The sequence below is a fragment of the Vipera ursinii genome (genome assembly GCF_947247035.1).
Source record: "Vipera ursinii genome assembly, chromosome: 6".
In the NCBI taxonomy this organism is placed as follows: Eukaryota; Metazoa; Chordata; class Lepidosauria; order Squamata; family Viperidae; genus Vipera; species Vipera ursinii.
The window spans coordinates 783,379-810,298 of NC_139515.1; the positions used below are offsets into that span (position 1 = coordinate 783,379).

The 26,920-nt window shown below is 46.8% G+C and overlaps 1 protein-coding gene across 3 annotated transcripts in view; it reads right to left on the reverse strand.

Moving 5' to 3' along the window:
• Nucleotides 1–26,920, reverse strand: part of ETV6 (ETS variant transcription factor 6) — a 101,598-nt gene that overhangs the window by 42,118 nt on the left and 32,560 nt on the right. For all 3 annotated transcript variants that reach the window (XM_083365884.1, XM_083365883.1, XM_083365882.1), the window contains exon 2: nucleotides 17,595–17,724. In XM_083365884.1, coding sequence (XP_083222010.1) covers nucleotides 17,595–17,724 — 130 coding nt within the window. The remainder of the gene's footprint in view (nucleotides 1–17,594; nucleotides 17,725–26,920) is intronic.

Genomic DNA, 26,920 nt, shown 5'->3' on the forward strand with positions numbered 1-26,920 from the left:
TGGTAATCGTTAAGATACCAACTGCGAGGAGGAGGAGGAGGAGGCGGCTTTGAGTGCTTCGATCATGGGGTTTGTACCTTCCAGGAAACACATTCATGTCAGCTGCCTAAGATGTTTCCCAGAGCTGGGCATAAAAAATCTGTTCAGGATCTCGGTCATGCCAAGATCCAGCTGGGTTTACTGGTCCTGGTGCAACTCTTCCTTGCACGCAGGCCCTCTCCTAACACTAGTTCAACCTCTCCTGATTCCGATGCTGCTTCAAGTAGGCCTTACCATTCTACCAAGTGCTCAATAAAACAAGCATTATTTTCCTAACGCTTCGTCTGGAAGAAGAGTAGAGTTTCCCTGGTAGACCAGACAGGAAATAAGAACAGATGAGCTCATTCTCCTTTATTGTAAGGTTGCATTCAGAGTCTCACAAGTACAAATCTCTTTTGCAGCCTGAGGAGGGACGTTCCCCTCCCTGCCCGTTGAGCAGCCGGGGGATCCCCAGTCCCTTATCCAACCGTTCCTGGGCACCCGGCTCCCCCTCAGCAACCACCAGCTCATCCCCATACGGCCGTTACAGAGAGCAAGAATTCCAGGTTTTCACTTTCGTAAACATTTTTGGAAGATTCAGTAAAATCTGAGCGTATTTAAGTGAAGATCTGGCACAACTGGATAATTTGGTTCCAAAACGCTGCATGCTAGAAAGGTAGTCGGAAGATATCCTGAATTATTATTCTCAACCAGAAAATGCTACGTTAGAACATTCGTTTCTAAAGTTTTAGATTTTGTCCTCCTTCAGTAATAATGAATCTGAGTCACCCAATCAATTGAAAAAGCTTCAAATTACTTTAGCGGAGAAAGAGGGTGGGGAAAAATACAGGAGATGACAACACATACACAGGAAAATAGTTACAGCCCAAACAGAGTAAGTGGGACTAGATATTTGGAACTGAAAACATAAGAGAATGGGATCACCTGATTTGGACCCTGGTCTGTGATGTCCCGTGTATGCAGGTGTGTGTGTGCATACGCCTAGCTTGCAAAGGAGGAGGTGATTGGAGCATCTGACATTGTAGGTAGTCCTCAGCACACCACCATTCATTTAATGACCGTTCAAAGTTACAGCAGCATGGAAAGAAGCGACTGTGGTAACTCCAAATGGTCATTAAATGAACTGTCTGTTGTAAGTCAAGGACTGCTTGTAGAATCGAGAGTCAGGGTGACGTAGTGCAGGAATCTCCAAACTTGGCAACTTTAAGGCTGGGGACTTCAACTCCCAGAATTCCTCAGGAGGTGCAGGGCTTGAGCTAATTTATGCAGGAACCAGCAAGGCTCCCAACTTCTACCACACCGCGGACTGATGAGGCTCTTTGAACATCCGTTCCTGCAAGGGAATAGTTGTCATTCCTGTGGATACAACTTCAAAACTTTGCAGGAAGGCAAGACGGCAAGAGGCTGTGTGGCCAAGTATCACAAAATCTCCGAGACGCAGATTCTCGTGCACCCAGGGATCTTTCAGCAAAGCTTTCTCCTCGAAGATGGCTTTGTTCTTGGAGCAAGGAAGGATGGGGGACAGCCATAGAAATCGGTCTGCCATTTATTATTTGGCTATTGCTAACCATCCCTACAATATTAAACCTCAGTTTCCGTCAAGGTTTTGCAGTTTCGGATCAAGGTAGGGAACAAATTGAAACAGGCAACGAGTGATCACCACTCTTGGACCGGATCAAGGGCGTGACTGTTTCCCCACCGTTGCTCTGGGTATCTGACTCTCACCTCCCAAGGCAGCAGGAAGGAAGGCAGGTCATGGGAATATCCCCAGCCGAGTCTGCTGGACCATCCACCCCACCCCTTTGCTGGCCTGAGCGAGTAGCAGCAGCCACAGCGCTTAGACTTATATACCGTTTCACAGCCCTTTCTGAGCGGTTTGAAGAGTCAGCCTCTTGCCCCCCCCTCCCACAATTTGGGTCCTCCCTTCACCGACCTCGGAGGAGGGAAGGCCCAGTCCACCGTGAGCCGCTAGTAGATCTCTAGTGGGTCACACAGACAGAGGGGAAGGCAGGAAAAAGCAGAGCCCCCTTTGCCTTCCCTACTCTGGCTTGGAGATGGCAGGGTCCGTAAGAGATGGCGGCTTCTAGCATGTCACGGTTTGTGTCCATCAGAATAATTATTGTGTGAATCATTAAACCATCACGATTCCAGAAAAGGGAATGCATCCTTTCCCTGTTGAAGACCCCGAGGAGGAAGAGAAATATCTGCTGGACTTTCTCCACACCTGGAGAAGCACGCAGTGATTCAGGAAACAGCATCAAAATATTTTATTCTTCCTCCGCCTGCTCATCCACTCGGCGTTGTGCAACCACCTCTGTGGAAAAATTCCCCTTTTGCACAATTTCTTTCTGTCTTGCAGTTGAGGCAAGCATTTTCCACTGCTCTCCTGTAAGATCTCAAAGGCAAGTTCTCAGAGCAAGTAGTAAAATCAGCATTAAATGCTCCGGCTGGCTCAGGAATTCTGGGAGTTGAAGTCCACGAGTCATAAAAGAGCCCAGGTTGCCTGCCCCTGCACTAAACGAACGGTTGCAAGTCAAGGGCCACCTACACCTTGTGAGGTGGCTGCAAGATGTCCCTGGGGAGCACGTCAAAGGCCACCTGGCAGGTGGGTCAGATGAGCCCTGATTCCTTTTGTAAGGGGCCCTCCCTGAAAAGATGCTAAGCTCCCCAGCATTTTCGTGTTGGCGGCCCAGAGCGAAACGGAGGAGCAGAGAAATGTGCGTGTGTGCGTACGCATGCGCAAATGGGCCACATGACACTGCGGCGGCACTAGCGCTCCCACGCATGTGCAAACAGGGCCGCTAGCACAAGTGTGTGTGGGGGTTTGTGCTCGCCAGCCATTCCTGCGGCCCGGTTGCAAACAGGCCGTGGGACAGTAGCGGACCACAGAGCACCGGTGCTAAGCTATATGTTTGCATCCTTGGTTCTGTCTCAGAAAGCTGTGAGACCCAGCAGTCATCCTGGAAATAAAAGCGGAGTGTCATCGCCTGGTTTGCAGCATGCCAATTTTCTATTTTTAAATAAAAGGGATTTTTGATGTACAAAGAATCGGAGGATGACCTTAGGACTGTGTTTGTAACCTTATTTTTTTTCCTCATGAATTCTTTGGCCAACATTATGGGGGAATTCTATATATCAATTTCATTTAAGTTATTATCATCATTTTTGTATGGTATACTTGGAGAAGAACCCAGGATCCTTCCTATACATATTGTAATTAAAATCACAATTAACTATATAGTTCAAAGAAGGTAACTAGGTTTTACCAAGCAAACTACAAATGGTCAGCTAAAGTCTGTGACCTGTTCTCAAACTGGTAGCCATCGCTGGGTTTTTTTTGATTTCATAGCTGTTTATAAGAAAGAGTTGATTCATAAGGCAACCTCATTAAGTGATCTCTGTTTGCCTAAGCCGAGCCAGGGAATGAAATTTTTCTTTTTAATCTGATCCAAATTTAGTACAGTAAAATAGCATTTAGCCTTCCCCTACTCAAGGGACCTGAAGAAAAAGAACACAGTACGTAGACAAACTCCCATTTGCTTCTCCAAACAGTGCACAGCTATGATTGTAAGTCATTAATTTTAATTAGTGTAGATACAGGAAAAGGGGAAATGTAGACCAGTTTGGAGCCCTAATTTAATCTCCAAATCATGGTTAGGAGTTTGAAAACATCTGTCTCATGAAGTCCCTTTAAGGAAGGGTGTCCAACCTTGGCAACTTGAAGTCTTGTGGACTTCAACTCCCAGAATTCTCCAGCCACCCATGCTGGCTGAGGAATTCTGGGAACTGAAGTCCATAAGTCTTCATGTTGCCAAGGATGGGCCACTCTGCTTTAGGTCTATCAACAGGAAATTCTTTCCCCGTGTTCTCTAGATCTGCTTTTCCATCCATCACATTTGCATTGTTCCCACTGCAGATTAATTTCCTGTGAAGGCTTAGAGCTGGATAAGAAAATGATTTTCTTAAATCTCCCTAATAATCTGGATTCACTAGGATAAACATTTGAGGAAGTGCTAATTATAAAATGCAAATTCTTTCCAGACAGAAAATTTATTTAAATCCTAAACAGCAAGGGTCCAGATATCACCACAGTTGCCATCTGGAGCCTCCGTGGTCGCTCTGACAAACTCACAGGAAGACAGATTTGCATTTCAAAGAGACATTTGCAAGGGGCTCAGATTCCAAAGATTCGTCTATTTCTCAGATTTGGGACAAATAACATTTCCGACTAAACAATTAACTCTTGAACACTCTCTGGTTTACACACCTCTTTCTTCCCTCTGTTTTTACACATCAATATAGTAGTAATTTCCTTAATTAATGGGATTTGGGTTGGGTTTCTGGAATTGAACGTAACCACGATGGCTTTGTAAAACACGCTGCAAGCACAAGTTGGGGTTCTAACCTAGGTGGCTTAATCAACAAGCTATGATTAGAAGAAAACCAAAGCTTTGTATATTATACCGGTATGAAGCCGGCCTTGGAGTTCATCCGGAAATCTGTCTTCCTGTGAGTTGTATCCATGCCCCAAGTTATGTCTCTCAAAAGAACATGTCACCATTCCAAGCTTCAGAAGGGGACCACTGGAAGCCAGGACAAGGAAACTGTTAAATTCACGATGAGTAAAAAGGTTAAGCTGATTGATGGAACTTCTCATCCGGTGCTCACCAACTTTGAGGACAAGAGGGCTGAACATTGCTGGCTCACACAGGGATCTTGGGCTCTGAACAGCAGTTAGCACCAATGCAAACAGCATGCTGTTTGAAACTGAGCTTGTCTTTCTTTGCCTAAGGAAGGATGATCTGGATGCGTACAAGGAAACGTCACAGTGAGGTAAGACGTGTCTCTTTAGATTTCCCTGATCGGGAATATCATCTGCAAAACTGAATTTGCAAACTATAAACAAAAGAGCTTCCACTCACAGTGTTTCTCCTTATTTATTTGGAAGTTAATCATACTGACCGTCATCTGATTCCTCACTGAAAATACGTAATATTGCAAAAGATATTTATTCTCAGAGCAAGCACAGTGAAAATGCCATAGCCTTTGGGATAACGGCGCTGCTAAACGATCAGATTTAGGGTTTTTAGTGTCTTTTGGTGGTGAAGGAGGAGACTCAAAATCTAATCCTCTCTTATGGTATTTCTTGCTTTGCTTTCCAACTGGCCATCTTGGTAGAGGTTTTAATGTGATATTTCACTGCAAAATCTCAAGAGATGCCAATTGTCTCCCATCTTAAAAAAAAAAAGATGAAGGGGGTTAGTTTCTAATCTTCCCTTTGGAAGAAGATGGATCAAAACTGAAGTTCCAGGAAAAAAAGGAAACGAACAGAATCCGATTTTCTTGCTAGGAATTTTGAGATATTCCAAGGCCCGACTCGCCCTTTCCCACATGGCAGGTAAAAAAATCTATCCGTGGCTAAGCCCCTACCTCGGTCTGGGGCTATAGGTAAAGGTAAAGTTTTCCCCGCACATGCGTGCTAGTCATTTCCGACTCTCGGGGCCGGTGCTCATCTCCGTTTCAAAGCCGAAGAGCCAGCGCTTGTCCGAGGACGTCTCCGTGGTCATGTGGCCGGCATGACTAGACGCCAAAGGCGAACGGAACGCAGTTACCTTCCCACCGGAGCGGTCCCTATTTTTCTACTTGCATTTTTACGTGCTTTCGAACTGCTAGGTGGGCAGAAGCTGGGACGAGTAACAGGCGCTCACTCTGTTACGCGGCACTCGGGATTCGACCCGCCAAACTGCCGACCTTCTGATCGACAAGCTCAGCGTCCTAACCCACTGAGCCACCGCGTCCCTTTCTGGGGCTATAGAGAACCACAAAGAATTGCGTTTGCTGGTTTCCAGAGACAATTTTTGCAGGTCATAAATGTGGTCAAAGAAATAAACCGATTTTGAAATTCAAAACCCCCAAGCAGATGACCAGCAGGTGACCAAGTCTTTTTGCCTTATGTTCCCTGAGAGCTCTGCCTGCATTACTTCAGGAGATCCATTATCAATCCCGCTTCCGCTCCCAAAAACCTGTGATCCTAAAACCACACCTTGGGGACCCGGATCCAAAGCAAATAAGCAAGGCCCTTTTTACGACCTTTCTTGCCATAGCCATTAACAATTCAGTCGTTAAGTGAATCGTGTGGTCATTAAATGAATCTGGCTTCCCCTTTGACTCTTGCCTGTCGGAAGCTGGCTGATACGGTTGCAGATGGCGATCCCCGTGACCCCAGGACAGTGCAGCCGTCATAAATACGAGTCAGCTGCCAAGCACCCGAATTCTGATCACATGACCAGGGGGATGCTGTGGCTGTTGTAAGTGTAAAAGCTGGCCGTAAGTGACTTTTTTCAGTGCTGTTGTAACTTTGAATGGTCACTAAACGGTCGAGGGCCTACACCACAGTTGCACACAGCCATCATCTACAAACTCTGTGCACAAAAATAACTCCACACAGACAGAGCTCTCTTCTTCTCCACCCCTCACAAACCCACCGCAGAAGCTGGAAACTGACAAACATTTTCCCCCGCGTAGTAGCCTGAGTCCAAGGATGAATTTTCAAGGTTGTGGGGCAGTCCTCCGGAGGGTCCCCGAGCTACGATCTCTCATACTTGCTGAGTAAGTGTGGACGCAGGTAATAATAGAAAGAGGTTGTGTGAGACAGAGGTCTCCAAGCTTGGCAACTTTAAGACTTGAGGACTTCCACGCCAAGCTTGGAGACCCCTGGAGTAAGACCTAAAATATTTTGAACGGGTGCTGGGAACTGACTCTGACTTCCCCCTCGGGGAGTGTGCAGAGCTTACTCTCCGCAGTCAACAGCTCCCCCACCCTCTTTTGGACCTGGGGGACAGAAAGGGGTTGCCTTCAGAGAGCCAAACTCAGCATTAGTCAATCATATGTCAACAGCTGCTTTTTTTTCCAGGAAATGTGCAACCAGGACACTCCCTCTACCCACATTCAAGTCTTCTTTCAGGTTTCTGCATGACTAATTTCCTCAGAAAGGAAATTTCCCTGAAGCCAAACACCCGTTGCGCCTCTGATTGTTCGCCTGCTCTTAGCAAGGCCTGAAATGTCCACGGATCCCGCCGCAAAGATGGCTACTGCAGGCACCGAAGCCACCTAAGCGCAGAGATATTTACAGCTGGCTCAGCAGCAGCCGACACAAATACCAATTTCTAGACGTAGGGTAGATTCTTCATAGATCATCCTTTTACAGGTCACACTTTGGACTGTTCACCCAAGACGCTGTGCATCAGCATTTTTCCAACTGGGCAAGTTTAAGCTAGGCCAGGGGTAGGCAACCTTGGCTCTTTTATGACTCGTGGACTTCAACTCCCAGAATTCCTGAGCCAGCGAGTCCTAGGAGGCTGCCAGATTTTCAGCCCCCCCCCCAAGCTGGAACAACTCCCCCATCCACCCAAGGCGCCTTCATGCTTCTTATTCTACTCTCCTGCTTCTCCACTCGGAGGCTGGAAATCCTGCTTCAGTTTTGCCTGCCTCTCCTCTCTGGATGGGGAAGCTCCCTGCCAAAGGATTTCAGTTCCAGGGCTGTTTTCCTGAAGCTGAAATCCTTCAGCAGGGACCTTTCACCCAGTCCCCAGAGGGAGCCCTTTAGACGGGCGGCAGCAGCAGCAGCAGCCTGCAACATTCCCTGCAGGCTTCCCCACTGACTTTCTGGGGAAACTGGCAAAGACGACTGCAAAGGGTGATCACAGGATTGCAGGGTGCTTGGCAGTCGGTCGTAAGTGTGAACGGGATGCCAAGCACCCAGATCATGACCGTGTGACTGGGGTGTCGGGTGTGTGTTGTTGTGATGGTCAGAAGTGCTGTACAAACTGTCTTTAAGCAAATCCATTGGGTGTTGTTTTTTTTGCCAGAAAATGGAAATGTTTCCAGCAAAAAAAAAATGGTCAAAGTGCTGGGTTACGTGACCAGCGGGTGCTGCAAATGGCTGTAAATGCAGGCCGGTTGTTGAGCACCCAAAATTTGCTCACGTGACCACGCAGGGCGTCGGTGGGTATGTAGTGTGTATGTCAGAACTTTGAATCCGTGTGTTGGATCTGTTCGCCGCCCTGAGTTATCTCTAAAAATAATAAAGGTTGGGATACAAATAAAATGTTTAAATCCCTTTTCAGGGACGGCATCACTTGGAATGGTTGCTAAGTGAGCAGTTGTAAGTCGAAGACTATCTGCTCTAAATCTTCGGGGGGGGAGGCTGGGGGTGGGGTGGGAACTGTCCCACTCACTGAAGAGCTTTTCTTAAGGGAGAATATTTAAGGAGACTTAACAATGGCTAAAAAGTGGGAAAGCAAAGGCCAGCTGAGAAGCGAGGTCTCCTGTCCCGGATGTGAATCGACTCGGGGAAGCGTTTATTTCCATCCTCCGGGGAGGGGCTGTTGAAAGCTCCCCCAAGAGCTGTTGGGAAGAGCTCTGGGCGGTATGTCTTTAATTTGTCATTCCATTATGAATTCTCTTCCCATCCAAGAAGCCCTCAGCTCAGGAAGCTGCGCCTGCCCACACAGGAAATTCTTTCAGAGCAGCTTCCCCAAAAAGGAAATTTCCCTCTGATGTGTGGGCTCGGAGCGGAGGCTGTTTGAAGACAGGCTGTGTGTTTTTTTCTTTCTTTCTGGCAAACCTCCTCCCTCGCCTCTGCGGGCAGAATTTGGGGCACGGAGGGGGCGGCAGGCAGGAGAAGCATTTCACACACACACACACCCTCCCCACTTGGTCCAAGTGGTATTCACAGGTTTGAAGACGAACCTGGAAAAGCTGCTCTGCGTGAATTTTGCCTTGGGAAAGAGGCGCAGCTAGGGAGACTGGGGAAAATGATCCGGGAAAACAAGGATGAGCCAGTTCTTAAAAATGGGTCGTCCCACCCCTTCCATCTGGGCAGATGTGCTGAGGATTAAGGGCATCTTTTTCCATGACACGGCCTGCGTACTTTTTTCCCATGTCTCCCAAGCGCTGCCTGCTGCAGTTTTCTTCCTTCTTTTTATTTTAAATAAACTTTCACACAGATGAACCTAGTTTGGTTTTTTCCACACAAAAAAAAAGCCCTCCAAGAGGACGCGGGGAAGAGAGGCCGGCCTACAAAACGTAACCCTGATTCACAGAGAGCGAAAGATGGAGTGGAGAACAGTATTTTTCTCAAGCCCCTTGGCAAGAAGAGGCTGGGATTCAGATTCCCGGGTTTGCAAGCAATTGGCAGCCTATCATCTCGGATCGTAAGCTGTGTTTGTGTGTCTCCACACGCTTGCATGGGATGCAAAAATAAGGAAATTGCCTGTGATGCTATACAGATGTTGTTTGTTTCCTAAATGAGTCGGCAAGTCCTGATTAGAAATCCTCCTCCTGATTATAAAGTTAGCTCTTGGGCCGTTTGAGCCCTCAAGGAAGTCAATCTGATGGAACACGATACTTGTATAAATATAGCAGACTCTTTCTTAAAAATAAATATAGAAGCCTCTAACAATTGGACTCTCACTACCCTTTCCTCCATGATTAAAGAGCTAAGAAAGGGTGGAACATTCCCTAGTTTGCCAACTAATTTTAGTGTTTTACACCCTACTCTGTTCCCGCAGATCCCAATTTCCATGCTCTTACCCACCCATTCCTCTAATTTCACAACCTCCTTAATGCCCATTTGCTTTTTTAACCGACGCAGGTAGTTCTCGACTTACGAGCACAACTGACCCCAGAAGTTATGTTGCTAAGTGAAAAATTTGCCTCATTTTACGACTTTTCTTGCCACATTTGTTAAGCGAATCTGGTTTCCCCGTTGACTTTGCTTGTCGGAAGGTCGCAAAAGGCGATAGATCGGTGACACACACACCCACACCTCCCCAGGACGCTGTGACCGTCATAAATGTGAGTCAGTTGCCAAGCGCCTGAATTTTGATTTTGTGCCTGTGGCAACGGTCATAAGTATGAAAAATAATGGTCGTAAGTCATTATTTTTTTAGTGCCACTGTAACTTCAAACTTCTAAACGAACTGTGGAAAGTTCAAGGGCTACCCATACATCAAGTTCTAGTTTTCAGACAGCGGCGCTTTATGGTTTTCCGTTTGCAAAACAAAGAAACTTATTTTACACACACGTCTACGCAGGCAGACGCTTTCTACTTTTCATTCTACCAATTAAGGAAAGGGAGGGAGAGCCAGACTTGAAACGAGGAGGAATTTCCTGGCCAGGAGAATTATTAAGCGGCAGAAAGAAAGGCCTGATAGGGTCCCTGCATTGGACGGAGGGGTTAGACTACAGGATCTCCAAGGACCCTTCCAACCCTATGATCATCTAGAACAGGGGTAGGCAACCTCGGCTCTTTTATGACTCGTGGACTTCAACTCCCAGAATTCCTGAGTCAGCATAGCTGACTCAGGAATTCTGGGAGTTGAAGTCCACGAGTCATAAAAGAGCCGAGGTTGCCTACCCCTGATCTAGAAGCAGGGGTTTTTTGGTGTGTGTGTGTGGGGGGGGAAGTAGGCTTCTTTTTCCAAACACACAAACTCCACAGCTGATTCTCAGCACAACAGACAATTAAGAGTGGCTTGGAGTCAATCTGCTGGCTGAAAAGAGCAGAGAGAAGAGCAGCAAAGATGGCCAGGGGTCTTGAGGCTAAAATCTGGGATGGGAGGTTAAAGGAGCTGGGGATGTCTCGCCTGGCGAAGAGAAGGATTGGGGGGGGAGGGAGGGAAACATGATAGCTGTCACGGGGGGGGGGGATCTATTCATTCTCCAAAGGGGCTGAGAGCAAGAGAAGAAATAAGGGGTGGGAGACCCAGATCTAGCCTGGAACTAAGGAAGGATTTCAATTTCCGGTGAGCACAATTAACCAATGGAAAAGCTGATCTCCTGGAGAGGTGGGTGCTCCGTTGCTGCAGGTTTTCAAGAAAGGATCGGATAGCCATTTGTCTGGAATGGTATGGCAACCTCGGCTCTTTTATGACTCGTGGACGTCTACTCCCAGAATTCCTGCACCAGCTGTGCTGGCTTAGGAATTCTGGGAGTTGAAGTCCACGAGTCATAAAAGAGCCGAGGTTGCCTACCCGGGCAGGGGGTTGGACTAGACGACCTCCGAGGTCCCTTCCAAATCACCTTCCCTGCAAGGTACCTTTGGAACCACGAGGGCTAGAAATTTGTTTTTGTTTTTTTTAACTAAGAGGCCTCCGGGTCACTGAATTCTGCTTCCCAGGGTAGATCCTGGCTTGTGCAGAATTAAGGCCCTGAATATGTCCCCCCTCCTTCAATGGAGGTATTATTTCCCTTCTGCGGTGGTAATGGAGAAATAAAATCCGAAGCACCATTACGGTTGGGGAGGGGCATCGGCAAAGAAGCCGGACATTAAAGCCTGTTGTTCTAAAGAGGGGAGAAAAGAGGGAACAAAGAGTAATGGTATGAGGGGGGATTTTGAAAAGATGTATCTGCTGAGTCACAAGGAAGGAAGTGAAAGCCAGAAAACCTGAATAAATAAATATATGGTGAAAGGGGTAGTCGGTTTCCAGGAAAAGAGAAGAGAGGGGGGAGGGAGGGGAGGGGGAGGAGGGGAGGGGGAGGAGAACAGGATATCTTTATGAATCCAGAAAGGTATTTACAGTTATCGGAACAAGACACTATAACTTTGTACATTCCTTTCACAAATCTCTCAATTTACATGATCTTCCTTTAAGCTTCTAGTCCCCAATGGCCACATGAATGAAGGGCATCAAGTGAGGCTAAAGAGCCCCCCCCCCCCGCCTTCCACAGAGTCCCCGCCTGGACCTTACAAGGGAGGACAACGCCTGCATTCTCACAATCCTATCCCAAGTGTGCCTTCCCCTCCCAATCTTCCAGGCGTTGTTGCCACGAATGCCTCTGGTGCAGGGAAAACTGGCTGCTCCTTCGGTGGAAGACTTGAACCCGCGTCTGAGCCCAGAAGTGGCCCTGTTCGCCAAGCCCTGACGAAATGCCTTCAGGTTCGGGATGCTTACGGGAAGCTCAAGTTGAGCATCTTTGAACAAAAGAATTAGAAGGTCCTATTTCACTGAAGGCGGAACAACCAATTATTAGCAATTATTTCATCAGCAGACAATGTCTAACAGGGCTAGGCCACCTTGGCTCTTTCATGACTCGTGGACTTCAACTCCCAGCTAGGCCGGCTCAGGAATTCTGGGAGTTGAAGTCCACGAGTCATGAAAGAGCCGAGGTGGCCTAGCCCTGGTCTAGAAGACAACCCTTGTTTCGTTTCCCACGGACTTCCTCCTTTACGATTCTCCTTTCTGCACAACCATTTATACAGGCAGGTCTGTGTCTTTTAAGTGTGAGTGTATCCGTGCACAAACACAAACCCTTCTATTTCAGACTAATACTCCTGACGCCCAGAGAAGTGCATTCAAGCCCACAAAAACGTACATCGCAATAAATAAGCATAGCTCAGTTACATCTTTGTGCCTCCGGTCAGGTCCCCGTCTAGCTACCAAAGTGTGAATCCAACGGACTAGAATCACTCCTCTGTTTTAGCCACTGACATGCATTACGAAACCAGCCTGCACAGATTCCAATGGGAATTGAAACCAAAGGAGTCCAAATTAATAGTACAACTGCTTTGTGCGTTACAGATTTCCTTCACAATACCTTATCTTGGCGGTTATCGATTCACTTAAAGTCAACTATGAACTTTCTCTCTCGAGTACTGAAAGACCCCCCCCCCACCACCAATTTTCACTAGTTATGGAAAGAAACGAAGCAACTAGTCAACCGCAGAAGCGCAGGGACGCGTGGTTCACTCGTTCTGTAGCTCAGAGGCACATTTCCTTCTCACCAGTCCTTCTGACCCAGGTTTCCAGGCTCATCTAGATTTGCCACAATCGAGATTTTTCTGGTCTCTTCCGCTCGTGTGTGCCTTCCATCCACGCTGTGCTGACTGACTTGACTCAGATTTCTGCTTTAGTTTGTTTCCACACAGGTTTGAGGAGGAGAGGATGTTCCTAGAACTTCCCCCCTCCCTCCCCGCTCTTCCTCAGGGCTGGGACTCCCTGCCACTGGGAGTAAACACAACAGAGGTGAAAAGAGAGTCAGGTAGGAGGCTGGCCAAACCGGTACACAGGTGGTTGTCAACGGACAGCCATTCGTTTAGTCGCTATTCCAAGTTGCAACTCACATGACTTACGACCATTTTTCACACTTAGGACCGTCACAACCTCCCCACGGATGATCAAAATCTGCACGCTTGTCAAGTGGCTGGTATTCATGACAGATGCCGTGTCCGGGCGTCGCGTGGTCAGCTTTTGCGACTTTCAGATAAGCAAAGTAAAAGCGTTACCAACTTTACAAGTGCAGGGACTCACTGAACCACCGTGGAAAGAAAGGATGCAAAATGGGCCGAAACTCACTTAATACCTGTCCTGCTTAGCGGCAGAAACGTTGGGCTCAATTGTGGCCATATGCCGAGGGCTACCTGAACGTGACGCTGGGATCCTGGAACCCCTGGATGGAGACCGTGGGAGAGGGGCCACAGCCCCCCATCCTTTGGCTGAGGGTTACTCAATACGGATCCGTGTTTCTGGAAGAGGGGATTCGTAGCGGTGGCTGGCCCGGATTTGGGGCTCTCTGGGACTCTTCAAACCCCCCACCCCCACCCCCCGCGGAGCAGCCCTTGGCAGGGAAAAGCGTCTCCACCTCTCCAACGGGAGCGGGGCTGTCCCCACGCGGCACCAGGCCACAGCATCCTGAATCGTGATCTCCTCCACTGGCATCTCCATTTCCCCCCCTGGCCGTCCCTGGAGAGTTTTGGCTCTTAAAATAACAAACCTCAAATGGGCTTTAACCCAGAATGAAAACATCTGCATGGCTTGGAGGGGCGGCATTTCCTTGCTTGTCTCTTTCTTGTGTCCCTGGTTTTTTGGGAAACAGGAAACCTCTTAACGGCCTCTGACACGACTTAAACAAACACCTCCGTCCTCCGTGGTCCCTGCCTGCTGCGCTGCCTAGGCCCACCGAAGGGCTCAACGTCTGAATTGTCCGAATCGAGGACAGCCAGGAAGATAAAAGCATCGGAAGCCACAAAACTCAGCTCTGCCCGCTGGATTCCCCGGCCTCCTTCCATCCTAGCTAGGACAAGAGGAAGGAGGAAAGGGCAGCGGCTTCAGAAAGTCAGAGGCAGCGAGATCCCGGTCCAGAATCGGAGCAGAGGCCAACCGTGTGACGCGCCCAGGTGTCTTTAGCTGTCCCTGTGCAAGTTGCAGATTTTTGCAGAAATGTGGGGTAAATTCTGTTGTTAAGTGAGTTTTGCCCCATTTTACGACTTTTGTGAAGTGAATCACTGCAGCTGTTAAAATTACTAACCCCGTCCTGAACTGGATCTGGCCTCCCCACTGACTCTGCTTGTCAGGTCGCCCAAAGGGGATCAGGTGACTCCCTGGGACTCTGCGACCGTCATAAATGTGGGTCCGTTGTCAAGCCTCCGAATGTAAATCCCGCAGTGGTGGGGATGCTGCAATGGTCGTAAGTGTGAAAAATGGTCACAAGTCACTTTTTCCAGTGCTGTTCTAACTTTGAATGGTCGCTGAGTGAACTGTTGTAAAGGGAGGACCAGCTGTAGTTACACCTTGACTTTTTGTACTTTCCCTTGAGACTCCAATCTCCTCCTAAGATTTTTCTTTTTTGAGACGTGATTATGCAACATCATATTAAACCACCTTAAACCACAACTGAGGAAGATATCAATGCAGGTCCCAGGAAGAGATCTTCCCATACATGGTCACATGAGGGATGGTCCTCGGCTTACGGTCACAATTCACGCCAGACTTTCCATCCCTGAGTGAAATGGCTGTTAAGTCAGTGATGCCCAATTTCCCGACCTTTTTGCCACGATCCTTAAGCCGATCTCTGCCGCCTTTCAGCGACTCCAGCTTCTCCCACTGACTGTGCTCATCGACAGAAGATCCCCGGGATCGTCGCAAATGGGGATCGCGTGACCCCAGGATGGGGCAACCATCATCAATTCACACCGGTCGCCAAGTGCCTCAATTGCGATCACAAGACTGCAGGAGCAGCGCAAATGCAAGGACCAGCCATGACTCACTTTTTTCAGCATTATTGTCACTCTGAATAGTTGTTAAATGATCGATCGATCGTAAATCGAGGACCATCTATACAGAAGCACAAGGGAACCACGAGCAACAGCATCAACTGTTTCCTGGTCTGGGATCAGAGGACAAAACGGGATTCCCATCCATCTTCTCCTTCATTTCCCCCTCAAACACCAGCCATGCCATCCCCCTCCTTGGCAATTTGGTAGGCGGCCTTCTTCTCAGGAGGAGTTTTTCCTAGCAAGACCTCCACAAAGTGATTTTCGCCTGTTTCCAAGAAAGACACATACATCCAGGAAGCCCTTAATGCAGGGAAGAACTTTTATCTTAGACCAGGTCCTCAAGAAACTGTGGCCGTCGAGCTGATTAGGGGAGGAAGACCGGGGCAGAGAGAACAGGCTTTCGGATTTCATTAGAAAAACTGGGCATTGATCTTTTTTTAAAAAAAATAAATAAATCTTGAGATCATGTAAAAAGAGAAGCACGAGGAAGCCTAATGATCAAAAGCACCGTATTAAAGAAGCTGATTATTAATAATAATAATAATAATAATAATAATAATAATAATAATAATAATAATAATAATAATAATTTTATTTGTATACTGGACTCAGGGCGGTGAACAGGGCAAACATATAAAGATACAAAGATACAAAAGTTAAAAAAGAATTAAATGAAATGCCCAAGCTAAAACAATAAGTAAAAATCTGTTGAAGGCTAACTGGTACGCAGCGTTGCCTGCCCTAATTTTCTTTCCGTTGAAGAATCATTGGTCAGCCCTGCCAAAATCTCTCATTTCACACACTACTTTCCTTACTTGAAAACTGCTTCCTTTAGACCAGGGGTCCCCAACCCCCCATCCGTGGACCGGCACCGGGCCGCAGCCTGCCAGCAACCGGTGGCACACAAACAAGCAAAGCCCCATGCGTGGGACGCAGGCAGCACGCAAAACCACGCACCCTCCGGTCCGCGGAAAAACCCCTCTCCACGCAACCGGTGGTCCCTGGTGCCCCAAAGGTTGGGGGGCTCTGCTTTAGACTGATTCTAAACCAAGCAAGGCGAGTCCCTTAACCCGTCACATTCTCCTATTACGTATTATCAGAAATATACACGGCCGTGACTATTTTTGTAGGGTACCAAAAGCCAAGCGCTGGGCTACCAGCCCAGACCCCTGAATTACGTGTGTGGGCACCAAGAAGGGAGGACGGTCCAACAACTCAAAGTACGAGTTCTGAAGACATTTAAGGAGAATTCGATACAGGTGATCCTCGACGTACGACCACAATTCAGCCCAAAATTTCTGCTCTTGAGCGAGACGTTTGTTAAGTGAGTTTTGCCCCGTTTTACGACCTTTCTGGCCACAGTTGTTAAGTGAATCGCTTCGGTTGATAAGTTAATAACCCGGTTCTTAAGTGAATCTGGTTTCCCCAATGACTTTGCTTGTCAGAAGGTCGCAAAAGGGGATCACGTGTCCCCGGGACATGGCAACGGTCATAAAGATGATCCAGTTGCCAAGCGTCTGAATTTTGATCCCATGTTCTGGGGAACGCTGCAAAAGTTGTATTTGTGACAAATGGCCATAAGTCACTTTTTTCAGTGTCATTGTGACTTTGAACCATCACTAAATGAACTGTCGTAAGTTGAGGACTCCCTGTAAGTGCAGTGTTAGGAATGCAAATACATTATTCACAGGGGCATCCTCAAAAAAACACAGAAAAAAAATCTAACGGTTGTCATCATGGCTTGGAAAGAACATTTCGGCTGTGCTCGCACAGGATCTCCAGGCGTTTCTACTAGGCCAGGGGTGGGCAACCTTGGCTCTTTTATGACTTGTGGACTTCAACTCCCAGAATTCCTCAGCCAGCACGGCTCAGCTTGGAAACCTCTCCCTTTCCCCTCAGCGTGGCTGGCTGAGGAATTCTGGGAGTTGAAGTCCACCAGTCATAAAGTGGCCTAGGCCTAGGCCAGCGGTAGGCAACCTTGGCTCTTTTATGACTCGTGGACTTCAACTCCCAGAATTCCTCAGCCAGCCACGCTGAGGGGAAAGGGAGAGGTTTCCAAGCTGAGCCAGGCTGGCTCAGGAATTCTGGGAGTTGAAGTCCACGAGTCACAAAAGAGCCAAGGTTGCCTACCCGTGGCCTAGACTATGAAGAGAAAGCACAGTGATAGTGTTAGGGAGAACAATGTTGTGCGGCTGGTCACGAAAACATGTTGTGGTCTTTCAGTAAGCGCATTAAGGCCATCCTGAAGCACTGGGACACCCCTGAAGGCCTTTCCCTCCCCTCAGCACAGGCCGGTTCTAAAGAGCCCCCCCCCCGTCTGGTCTCCAGCCCCTTCTGGACCACACAGAACAGCTCAGGGTGCAAACGGAGACTCCCAGCATGAAGCCTTTTGCACGTCCGGCCACCATCGCATCTCCCCCAGGGCTTTCGGGGGCAAAAGGCCTGGACCACCCCGGCCCTCCTCCCCCTCCCTTCTCGAAAGGCCCGAAAGACTCACGCAGGTGGGCCGGAAGCCTGAGGGCCTCTTCCTCCATCCTGATGGCTCGAGGCAGCGGGACATGGAGGGGTGACGAGGAAGGATAATCGTCTACTGGGCTCACCGGCGGAGTATACGAAATCCTTTCCTGCTGTAAAAGGGAAGAGAGAACCACGTGAATTTGGGCTGGCCAAAGCAGGAGAAGGTGAAACGAACCCCATCTGAAAAGGTAGAACTCCGCAACCCCGACCCCAAAGGGCACCGTATCCGTGGCACCTTCCAGAGAGAAAGAGCCAGTCTTTGGGGAGCCTTCACAAACTTCCCTTCCTCTCTTCGGGCGCTGTCTCCCCAGTTCAAATGCTTCCCGGTTACTGGAGGGCTCCTGGATGAGCCGACAGGGCAATTTACGAGCCTGCTGTTAAGTTCTGATAGAACGACGCAGGCAAAAGAGCAAATTATTACCAGCTGGAAGGCAGGCAGGGAAACAGGAAGAAAGAGAGGAAGGAAGGAAGGAAGGCAGGCAGGAAGGGAGGCAGGAAGGGAGGGAGGGAGGCTGAGCGACGTGTTTATGGAACAGAAGAGAGAAATGTTCCTTCCTGAAGTGACAATTTAAATTGATCCAGATTTTACAACCAATCCAAGATTGAAACTTAGCTATAATTGAAACAAATATAACCCATTATTTGCAGATCATTCTCACTGGGATAAACTATTGTTTCGTGCAGGAATATCTAGCTTGTTGCTTTCGGGGATTTCCAAAAACCTCTATCAGAATGTACTAAAGGAATAGAAGAAAAACATTAAATAAATGACTGTATTATTCACATTTATTTTTGATCCGCACCATATAAATGGAATTAAACTGAGGTTTCTTCTGATTCCACTGAATATTTCGGAGACCAAGCCCCGCTCCGTCCCCCAACAACCATACGTGGCCCCCAAATGTGGAAAGGGCCAGGCTTTAAGGACAGTTTAAATAATCTACTTTGCAGAGAAACTCTCTTGTAGAGAAAAGTAGGTGATGGTTTGTTTAACCACAATTGGCCAGGTTCACAAATGCTACAGAAATTATGGCTAACGCAACAGGGTAATCCACTTGCTACATCATCTAAATTTCCAAGTGGAAAACTAGCAGCTCTAATGAAAAATACTTGGAGCAAAAATCTGGTGGAACATGCAAAAGATATTTAAGAAAAGGATAAAGTTTTGTCCGCAATTGTTTTTACTGGGCATTACTACTGACACTACTGTTGTGGACACTAAGTTGATGTTGAATTTAATTACGGCAGCAAGACTTTTAGTAGGACAATATTGGAAGAAGGAAGAACTGCCGACTATAGAGGAATGGACTTTAAAAGTTTCCAACCTGGCGGAAATGGCAAAGATCTCAGCGTACTTGAAAGACCATTCGCAACAGAGATATATCCTGGAGTGGAAAAAATGGATTGATTATATCCAGAATAAATATGGGACTAAAAAGTTTCATCTAGCATTTGAATAAGTATTTATGTGATATTTATATTGCTTGTAGTTATTTTATAAGAGTTAAAGTGCGATAGATTTAATAGTTTATTGTTGTTTGCATAAGGTAGATTATGATTGTTTGTATTTTTATACCCTGTATTTAGCTCTGGGAAGTCGGGGAGAGGGGAGGGGGTTGGGAGGGGTTTTGTTTTGTTAAAAAAATGTATTGTAAAACTTTTCAATAAAAAAAAAATACTTGGAGCAAAATTCAACCAGCAGCAAGAGTTAATTTAAAGAGATAACTGGAGTACAATTTAAAAAAAAACAAAAACAGAATCATTTCACTATTTGTAAAATGTTGGTATATTTTCGTGAAACTTTGTTAAGTATTTTGCTGCCATTAAACAAAATCATATAAATTAATTTGGGCATTCTTTGGGCACCATCTGCATGTTGAAAATGCCCTAATCACAACAAGCTGCATAGCTAATTTCTGAGAGGTCTACAGCAGTTCAATGATCCACATTTTAATCCCATTTTTTCCCCAACACTCTTGGAACACTTGAGAACATATTGAAGATACACTTTGATAAGATACACGTAGCACAAACATACTAAAATAAAATACACCATAAAGACTAAAGAAATGAATTTATAGATTTTTTTTCCTAACTCGGCAGGAACTCTGGATATAAAAGCAGTTTTAAATTGTGGCTTTAAGACTTTAGCTTATACTGAAAGTGATGATGGCCATATTCTGAATTTGCAGAAGATGGAAAATTGTACATATTTGACATCTAGCCGGCGGGCATCATGAAAAGGAGCCGAGCGTCTCTTGAATTGTGAAAATGAACTCAGTTGTCGAGCTGCGGCTACTACAATCTACGCAAAAACAGAGAGTCCTCTGTTTCTGATGAACAGCCCCCCCCCCCGAAGAGCTTGAAGCACCTACGAAGCTGGAGGGGGCAGATCTCCGTGGGTCATATTTGGACAAGCAGAGAAAAACCCGCCGCAACAGCCTGCACGGTGCTGGGCTCCTGCCTGAGCACGGGGCTGGACTAGATGACCTCCAAGGTCCCTTCCAGCTTTATTATTATTATTGTTATAATAAATGTGGCCCTCCACCTTAACGCCGTGGCCTGCCAGGCCCTCCCAGACCCCAAAGCGTGGAAGATCAAGACCACTGAAGCGAGGGGTCTGCATGAAGGACAGCCCAATCCAATCCTCAGCTGTTTCGGTTTCCATGGAAACGTTAGGTAGGATGGGCTCTCCCGTGAGGGTGGATCCCCAGCCTGTGGAGATCTTCCACTGTTTCCTTCTACTATATTTAGAAAATTCAGGAGGAGAGGAAGGAAGGAGCAAGGCTGGGTCTGAGAGACAGGCAGTCCTCGACTCGCAATCCTCCTTTTATGACCGTTCGAAGTTACAACAGCACTGAGAAAAGTGGCTTATGATGGTTTTTCACACTTCCGACTGGCCCGCAGCCACGTGATCAGAGCTTGGACCTTTGGCAACGGGCATGCTTAGGACGGTTGCTGTGTCCCAGCGTCACGTGCTCCCGCCTTTGGCCACCTTCCGACAAGCAAAGGCCACGGGGAAGCCGGATTCACTTAACAACCGTGTTCCTAACTTAACTGCTGCAGAGATTCACTTAACAACTGAGGCAAGAAAAGTCATAAAACGGGGCAAAATTCACTCAATAACGTCTTGCTCAGCAACGGAAATTTTGGTTATGGTCCAACAGAGGCTGGGGACTAATTGTACTTGAAATGTTACTCTGAAGGGGTCTCATCCAGCTGCTTCTTCTCTGAGGAACTAAAAAGGGGTCTTCTCTGCCTTAGGAAGGCATCCACAGCGTCAACCAAGTTGCTTCTTAAAACTACATGACACAAACACGTCTTAACACTCAGAAGGTGTGCAAACACTCTCCTGCATAGAAGGCCTAACAAGCAAAAGGCAGCCACAGCCCCGTAAGACTCTTACAATCTGGAAGGTATTTCCTGGGTGTGAATCTAAACATAAATTAGATATGCATTCAAGGTCTTTTGCCCATCATTATTCAGAATGGCAACACTGGATGTTTAAAATAAATCAATGTTATAAAATTTATGCATTGGGGAAAACTCCTTCAAGCTGGGAAACTGGAGTTGTCAGATGCTGGTTTAAATCAGGTCAAGTTGCCTACATCATACGCTAGAAGGATTGCCATCACTTCCCCACAACGTTTTCGGCACAGGTCACCACAAGGCTGCTTACAAAGGTGTGTCAGTGAAGAAGTTTGTCGTCCAATCTTTAAAATGCCACCTCTGCTTTAAAAGCCATCCCATAATTTAGGGGGAAAGCACATGCCCCGAATAGCAGATTCTTACCCAAACCACGCTGATTCCAGTAAAAGAATTTCCAGTCGTGGGACTGGGAAGATTTTTTGCCCCAGATTCTAGAAAACCACTAGCCACCTACTTCCTCTTGGTGATTCTGTTTTTAAACAGGAAAAGCTACGCTAGGAATTTATATCGCTCGATTACCTCTTAATTGCATGAGGGCTAGATAAAATTCTTCTTTGCTGGAGACTTGCACGGAACCCCGTCTTACAGGATCATCTGTGCTAGAACTGGAAAAAAGTCCCCGGTCTTAGATCGGCGGTTTCTTCTTCCGCTATTACTAATGGGGTGTAAAATGTGGATTTATTTTGCCAGCATTCGTTGACTCCTCTGGAAGACCCCTGGAGCTGAAGCTTCCACTTGAGGGGGGCAATAAATGCCTGCCAAGTGTCTGGCAACAGCTACCACACTGTTACCGGCTAAGACTGCAAACTGCACAAAAACTACACACTATTGTGTGTTTGTGTGTGTAAAACTCCCATATATTTAATTTTGATTTTGCCTGTATTTTTTCAACATTATTTCTTTTATTTCCTTTATTTTTTACTTAGTTTTGCCTTAAGAGGAACAAAAGGAGAGAGATTGCTCTTTCAGCTTTTTGCTACTGATTTCCAACCTCATCCCTCTTTGCATTTCCTTGCTCTCTGTGACCTGTTTCGTTTGGGTTGTTAATTTGGGCCTGCGTCAACAAAAAAGTACTTGGCCAAAGATTAGTTTCCTTAAAGATTTGGAGACACCGATCGGCAGCATCATTTCAAACTTTAGCTTTCAACTGATTTGGCTGCCGAATCGGCACCCAACCCAACTTCTGCAGGATTCCTCTCTGCTCCTTCCCTGGGTGACTTGGACACGGGCCTTCCCTTTCGGCTCAGCCTACTGGAGAAGAGAACAAACGCTCTGCGCCCCACTCTAAAAGAAGAATACAAAGGCCATAAATAAATACAACTATACTATAATCTGGGGACCAGAATAACTGGATCTAGGCAATCTCTTGCAACATCTTGCTGGTGCATTAACCCACAGCACAAACAGTCCCAAGAAAAACAGAGCAAGCTCACGCAGCCTCCCAAGGTGTGTGTGTGTGTGTGTGTGTGTGAGAGAGAGAGAGAGAGAGACAGAGACAGAGACAGAGAGAGAGAGAGAGAGAGAGAGAGAGAGAGAGAGAGAGAGAGAGGGAGGGAGAGGGAGAGAGATTAAGAATTGAAGCTGCAACGATTCAGAGGTCTTTGCCAACTCGAATCCACTCAAGACTCGCTCATCCTGTGAATCTCTGCAGCGTTCACTGGGCTTGTGCAACACCAACTGAACCTGTTGAATTGCTTTCCAGCCGCTCTCCTCGATGCTTAGATTCTCATCTACTGCGCCAGAACAACAGAAAGCCATTAAGTCTCAGTGTTTCTTAATGCCAGTAAGGAAATTACTGTCTAAAATAAAAGGCAATTCAGTATCAACCAGGCAAGGAATCAACTGCCGGAGATAAACTTGGATTCCTACCTATTCTGCCTCCTGTCTGCTAAACTCAACAGCGACCAACTTCATTGCTCAAAGGAGGTTTGGAAGTTTCCATCCTTGCTGAGGCTTGCCCTCTGCTATTCACAAAGGGAGAACAGGGAAGCCCGCATCCATTCCAAGTGAGTGTTTGAAGTCTGATGGGCATTGCTGGAGGGATTGCAAATGAAAAATCCAAAACCGAAAGTTTTCTATTCCAAATGAGATATTCACTTCAATCTATGAGTGCTTTGGACTTGTAGTCTTTTCCTAAACATTCCTCAAAGAACAATATTTTGATTTAACCCTTCACAATCTCACACTTTCAAGATATCCTGCCATGTATTTCGTAGGATCAGGAAATGCGAGTATCACTTTTTTAAAAAAAAATATCAAACTTATGTTTTCAATTTTGCAAGGTCGATGTTCTCGTTTTGTAACTTCGTACCATTGTGACCATCAACAAGCCTATCTTCCACCATCCTGTCACACTCCAGTCAGGTTTATTAACATGAAGAAGATCCCTATGAGTGCTACCTTATGGAACTGTACTCTAAAAATGTCATCATCTCCTCTTGCAAAAGTATAGATGAACCAGGATGGAAGTCCCTCAAATTAAAAGCTTCCTGTGGAACCGCTGAGCACACAACCCCAACGTCAATCATCAACTGGGGGGGGGGAGGAATTCACTGTCCAACGGAGACTTGTAACCGTCACACATGAAGCATCTGATGGAAACAAACGCCAACAGCAATTCATCAGGGCTTCGCAAACGGATGTTTAACCTTGACGTCACACCTGTAAACAAGCTAAAACACATGGAGCACCGCACTGCGTCCCAGGAAGTAAAAACAACTCGATTCCCATGGACAGTCTCCTTGGACTCAAGGAGGACGAGTCTACCTCAATCTGCCAAGGAAGCTCAAGTTGTCTGGAAGCAGGGAGTCTCTGGGCCCCAGGCCCCCAACCTTTGGGGCGCCAGGGACCACCACTTCCGTGGAGAGAGGTTTTTCCACGGACCGGAGGATGCGTGGTTGGAGAAGTCACCGCTTCCTGGCCCTCGTGTGGAGGAAGAAACGCAAACACTCGTTACAAGCAGTCCTCCACTTACGGCCACTTGTTTAGTGACCGTTCAAAGTTTCAATGGACTGCAAAAAGCGGCATGACCGTTTTTCACGCTTACCAACGTTGCAGCATCCTCACGTCACGGGATCAAAACTTGGGCACTCGGCAACGGGCACACGCAGGTAGTCCTCAACCGAACGACCTCAACTGAGCGCAAACCTTCTGTTTCCAAGTGAGGCCTGAGTTTTGTCCCATTTTATGGCTTTTTTTGCCACAGTTGTTAAGCGAATCACTGCAATTAGTAAGTTAGCCACATGGTTGTTAAGTGAATCCGGCTGTCCCCGTTGACTTTGCTGGTCAGAATGTTGCAAAGGGGGATTGCGTGACCTCCTGGATGCCGCGGCCGTCATAAGTATGAACCGGTTGCCAAGCGTCTGAATTTTGATCATGTGACCGCGGGGATGCTAGAAAGGTCGTAAGTATGAAACGTGATCAGTGCCGTTTAACTTTGAACAGTCACTAAATGAATTCCCTTCATCAGACCCATGGAGTAACTGAAATGATACAGGATTCCTACTTCCTGACAGGGAGGACAATTAACCAGTGGAACAGCCTGCCACCAGAAATCGTGGGCGCTCCATCACTGGAGGCTTTTAAGAAGAGGCTGGACATTCACCTGTCTGACATGGCGTAGGTTCTCCTGCTTGAGCAGGGGGCTGGACTAGAAGACCTCCAAGGTCCCTCCAGCTCTGTTCTATTCTAAAGGATTTAAATCAGGATAAGGCAAAGGGGAGAATACTAAAAAGAGGTTGGTTGTGCAGATGTTGCGTACAGTTGCCAACTACAATGTGTCACCAATCCATGGTGTTTGTCGAGAACATCTGAGAAAGCCCCGAGTTTCACGGGTAGGCATTCTGCCGTCTCTGGCGGTGTTATTTTGCCCTCTTGCAACTGAGCGCGTCTTCCGTGCATCCGGTGACTAAGCTGGCTACAGATCACAAAGCCTTCTGCCTCTTTCATCAAATGGGTTTCTCTGAAAAGGGGCTACGGAGCCCCCCCTGCTGCCGTTTCTTTACAGAAATCCCCCGGGTTACCCAGGCAACAGTTGATTAGACAAAGAGGTCACCTAAACTTCAATTAGGACATTTTCTCCAGAGATTTTCTTGAATATGTATGTGCCCATCATGCCATTTTATACAAAAAGAGTGAGACGCACAGCAAGCCAAGGAAATTAAGAGGAAGAAATAATAAAAAAGGGAGAAAATCTAATTAAAGACAGTTTACACCAGCAACGTTCGTGTATCTCGCTATCTCTCTCTCTCTCCTTACAAACCATCTTTGTTGCCATTCCTGGAAATTATTTCGTATGTTTACAATGTTCCTTTGCATTTTATTTTATTTTTTCTGCCAGCTGCCTGCCAGCTGTAAGCCCAGAAAATGCAAGTTATGCTTTTTTGCGCCTAGGAGAGGATATTGGCTGTTGCTCGTGAAAGCTTCTTTTAATAAAACGTGTTACTCAGAAAAGGTGTTACCAGACTCCTGATTATTATTATTTTTTGCAAACATTAGACCAACAAGGCTCTCCCTCCCGCTCTGACATTAATAATATATTTGGTAAATGAAGAATTGAAGCTTTCGGAGAGGCCATTCAAAAGATTTTGAAAAACAGAGACTTTCAAAAGCAAAACCAAAGAAGATGAAGATGCCGCTGATCTCAATAGATGTCAAAAAGGATTGATGGACACGTCCCAACAAAATATAGTATAGCCCTCTTGCTTCATAGACGCGTATGTTTTCCCTGCCTTTGAGTAAGATCTCCTTCACAGCTGTCTGGCCCAATGCCATTATCTGAACCGCTAAAATTGAAAAGACATGTGGCCTTAAATATAGGATAATGTTCCATTAATTTAAAACAGCCAGCCACAGTTCAATTTCAAATAATGAAACACTCCCTCGCCACGTTAAGTGTACATCTTAATTCTCTTGGCACCTGCCAAGTAAAGTTTGAGGGATTCACCATTAGTCACGTTTCATAAATTGCACGATGCGTGCAGGACTCTTCAGACACCCAAACAATTACCGCGAACAAGGAATATGTTGTATCCGAAAAGGAATGTCTGAATGCAGGTATGAACACTAAACAGCCCTGCTTTATTCAAAGCAAGGCAACTTTTTGGAAAGACGCAGAGCAGGGGTCCCCAACCCCCCTGGCTGAGGCCCGCAACCCAGGCCTCAGCCTGCTTGAAAGTGGGCCACGTGAAGCTCCACTTTCTGGCTTGGAGGGGCCAGCCCAGTGGGGGGAGCGTGAGTGGCAGGCGCCCACGGGCACGCGTAGCTCCATTTGTGGGAGCGACGGGAACACCCGCCCCCTCCATTCAGAAGAATGGAGCTTCGGGGTGGGCGAGTGGAGGCTGTCCGCATTCGTGCACAGAGTGCCACTTGGCCTGATGGGGGGTGGGTTGGGTTTTTTATTGTTCTTAATATTTGTATTTATTTTTTTTTACCTTGGGCGTTATGTTTAATTCCTTTTAACTTTTGTATTTTTGTATTTTGTACATTTGCCCTGTTCACCGCCCTGAGTCCTTCGGGAGAAGGGCGGTATAGAAATTAAATTATTATTATTATTATTATTATTATTATTATTATTATTATTATTATTATTATTATTATTATTATTATTATTATTACATGAATGGAGCTTTGTGGGCTAGCAACCTCCACTCATGTGAATGGAGCTTTGCACAGGAGCGCAAGCAACCTTCGCTCGCATGTGCGCAAAGCTCCATTCACGCGAGCGGAGGGCCCGTGTGCCCGCTGCTCCCACAAATGGAGGTGGGCACACACTTGCATGCCTACCACTCATTCCCCCACCCCCCCCCCCCGGGCTTGGCTGCCAAGCTAGAAAGGTTGGAGACCGCTGACTTAGGAGTATCTGTTGCTTTAATAACT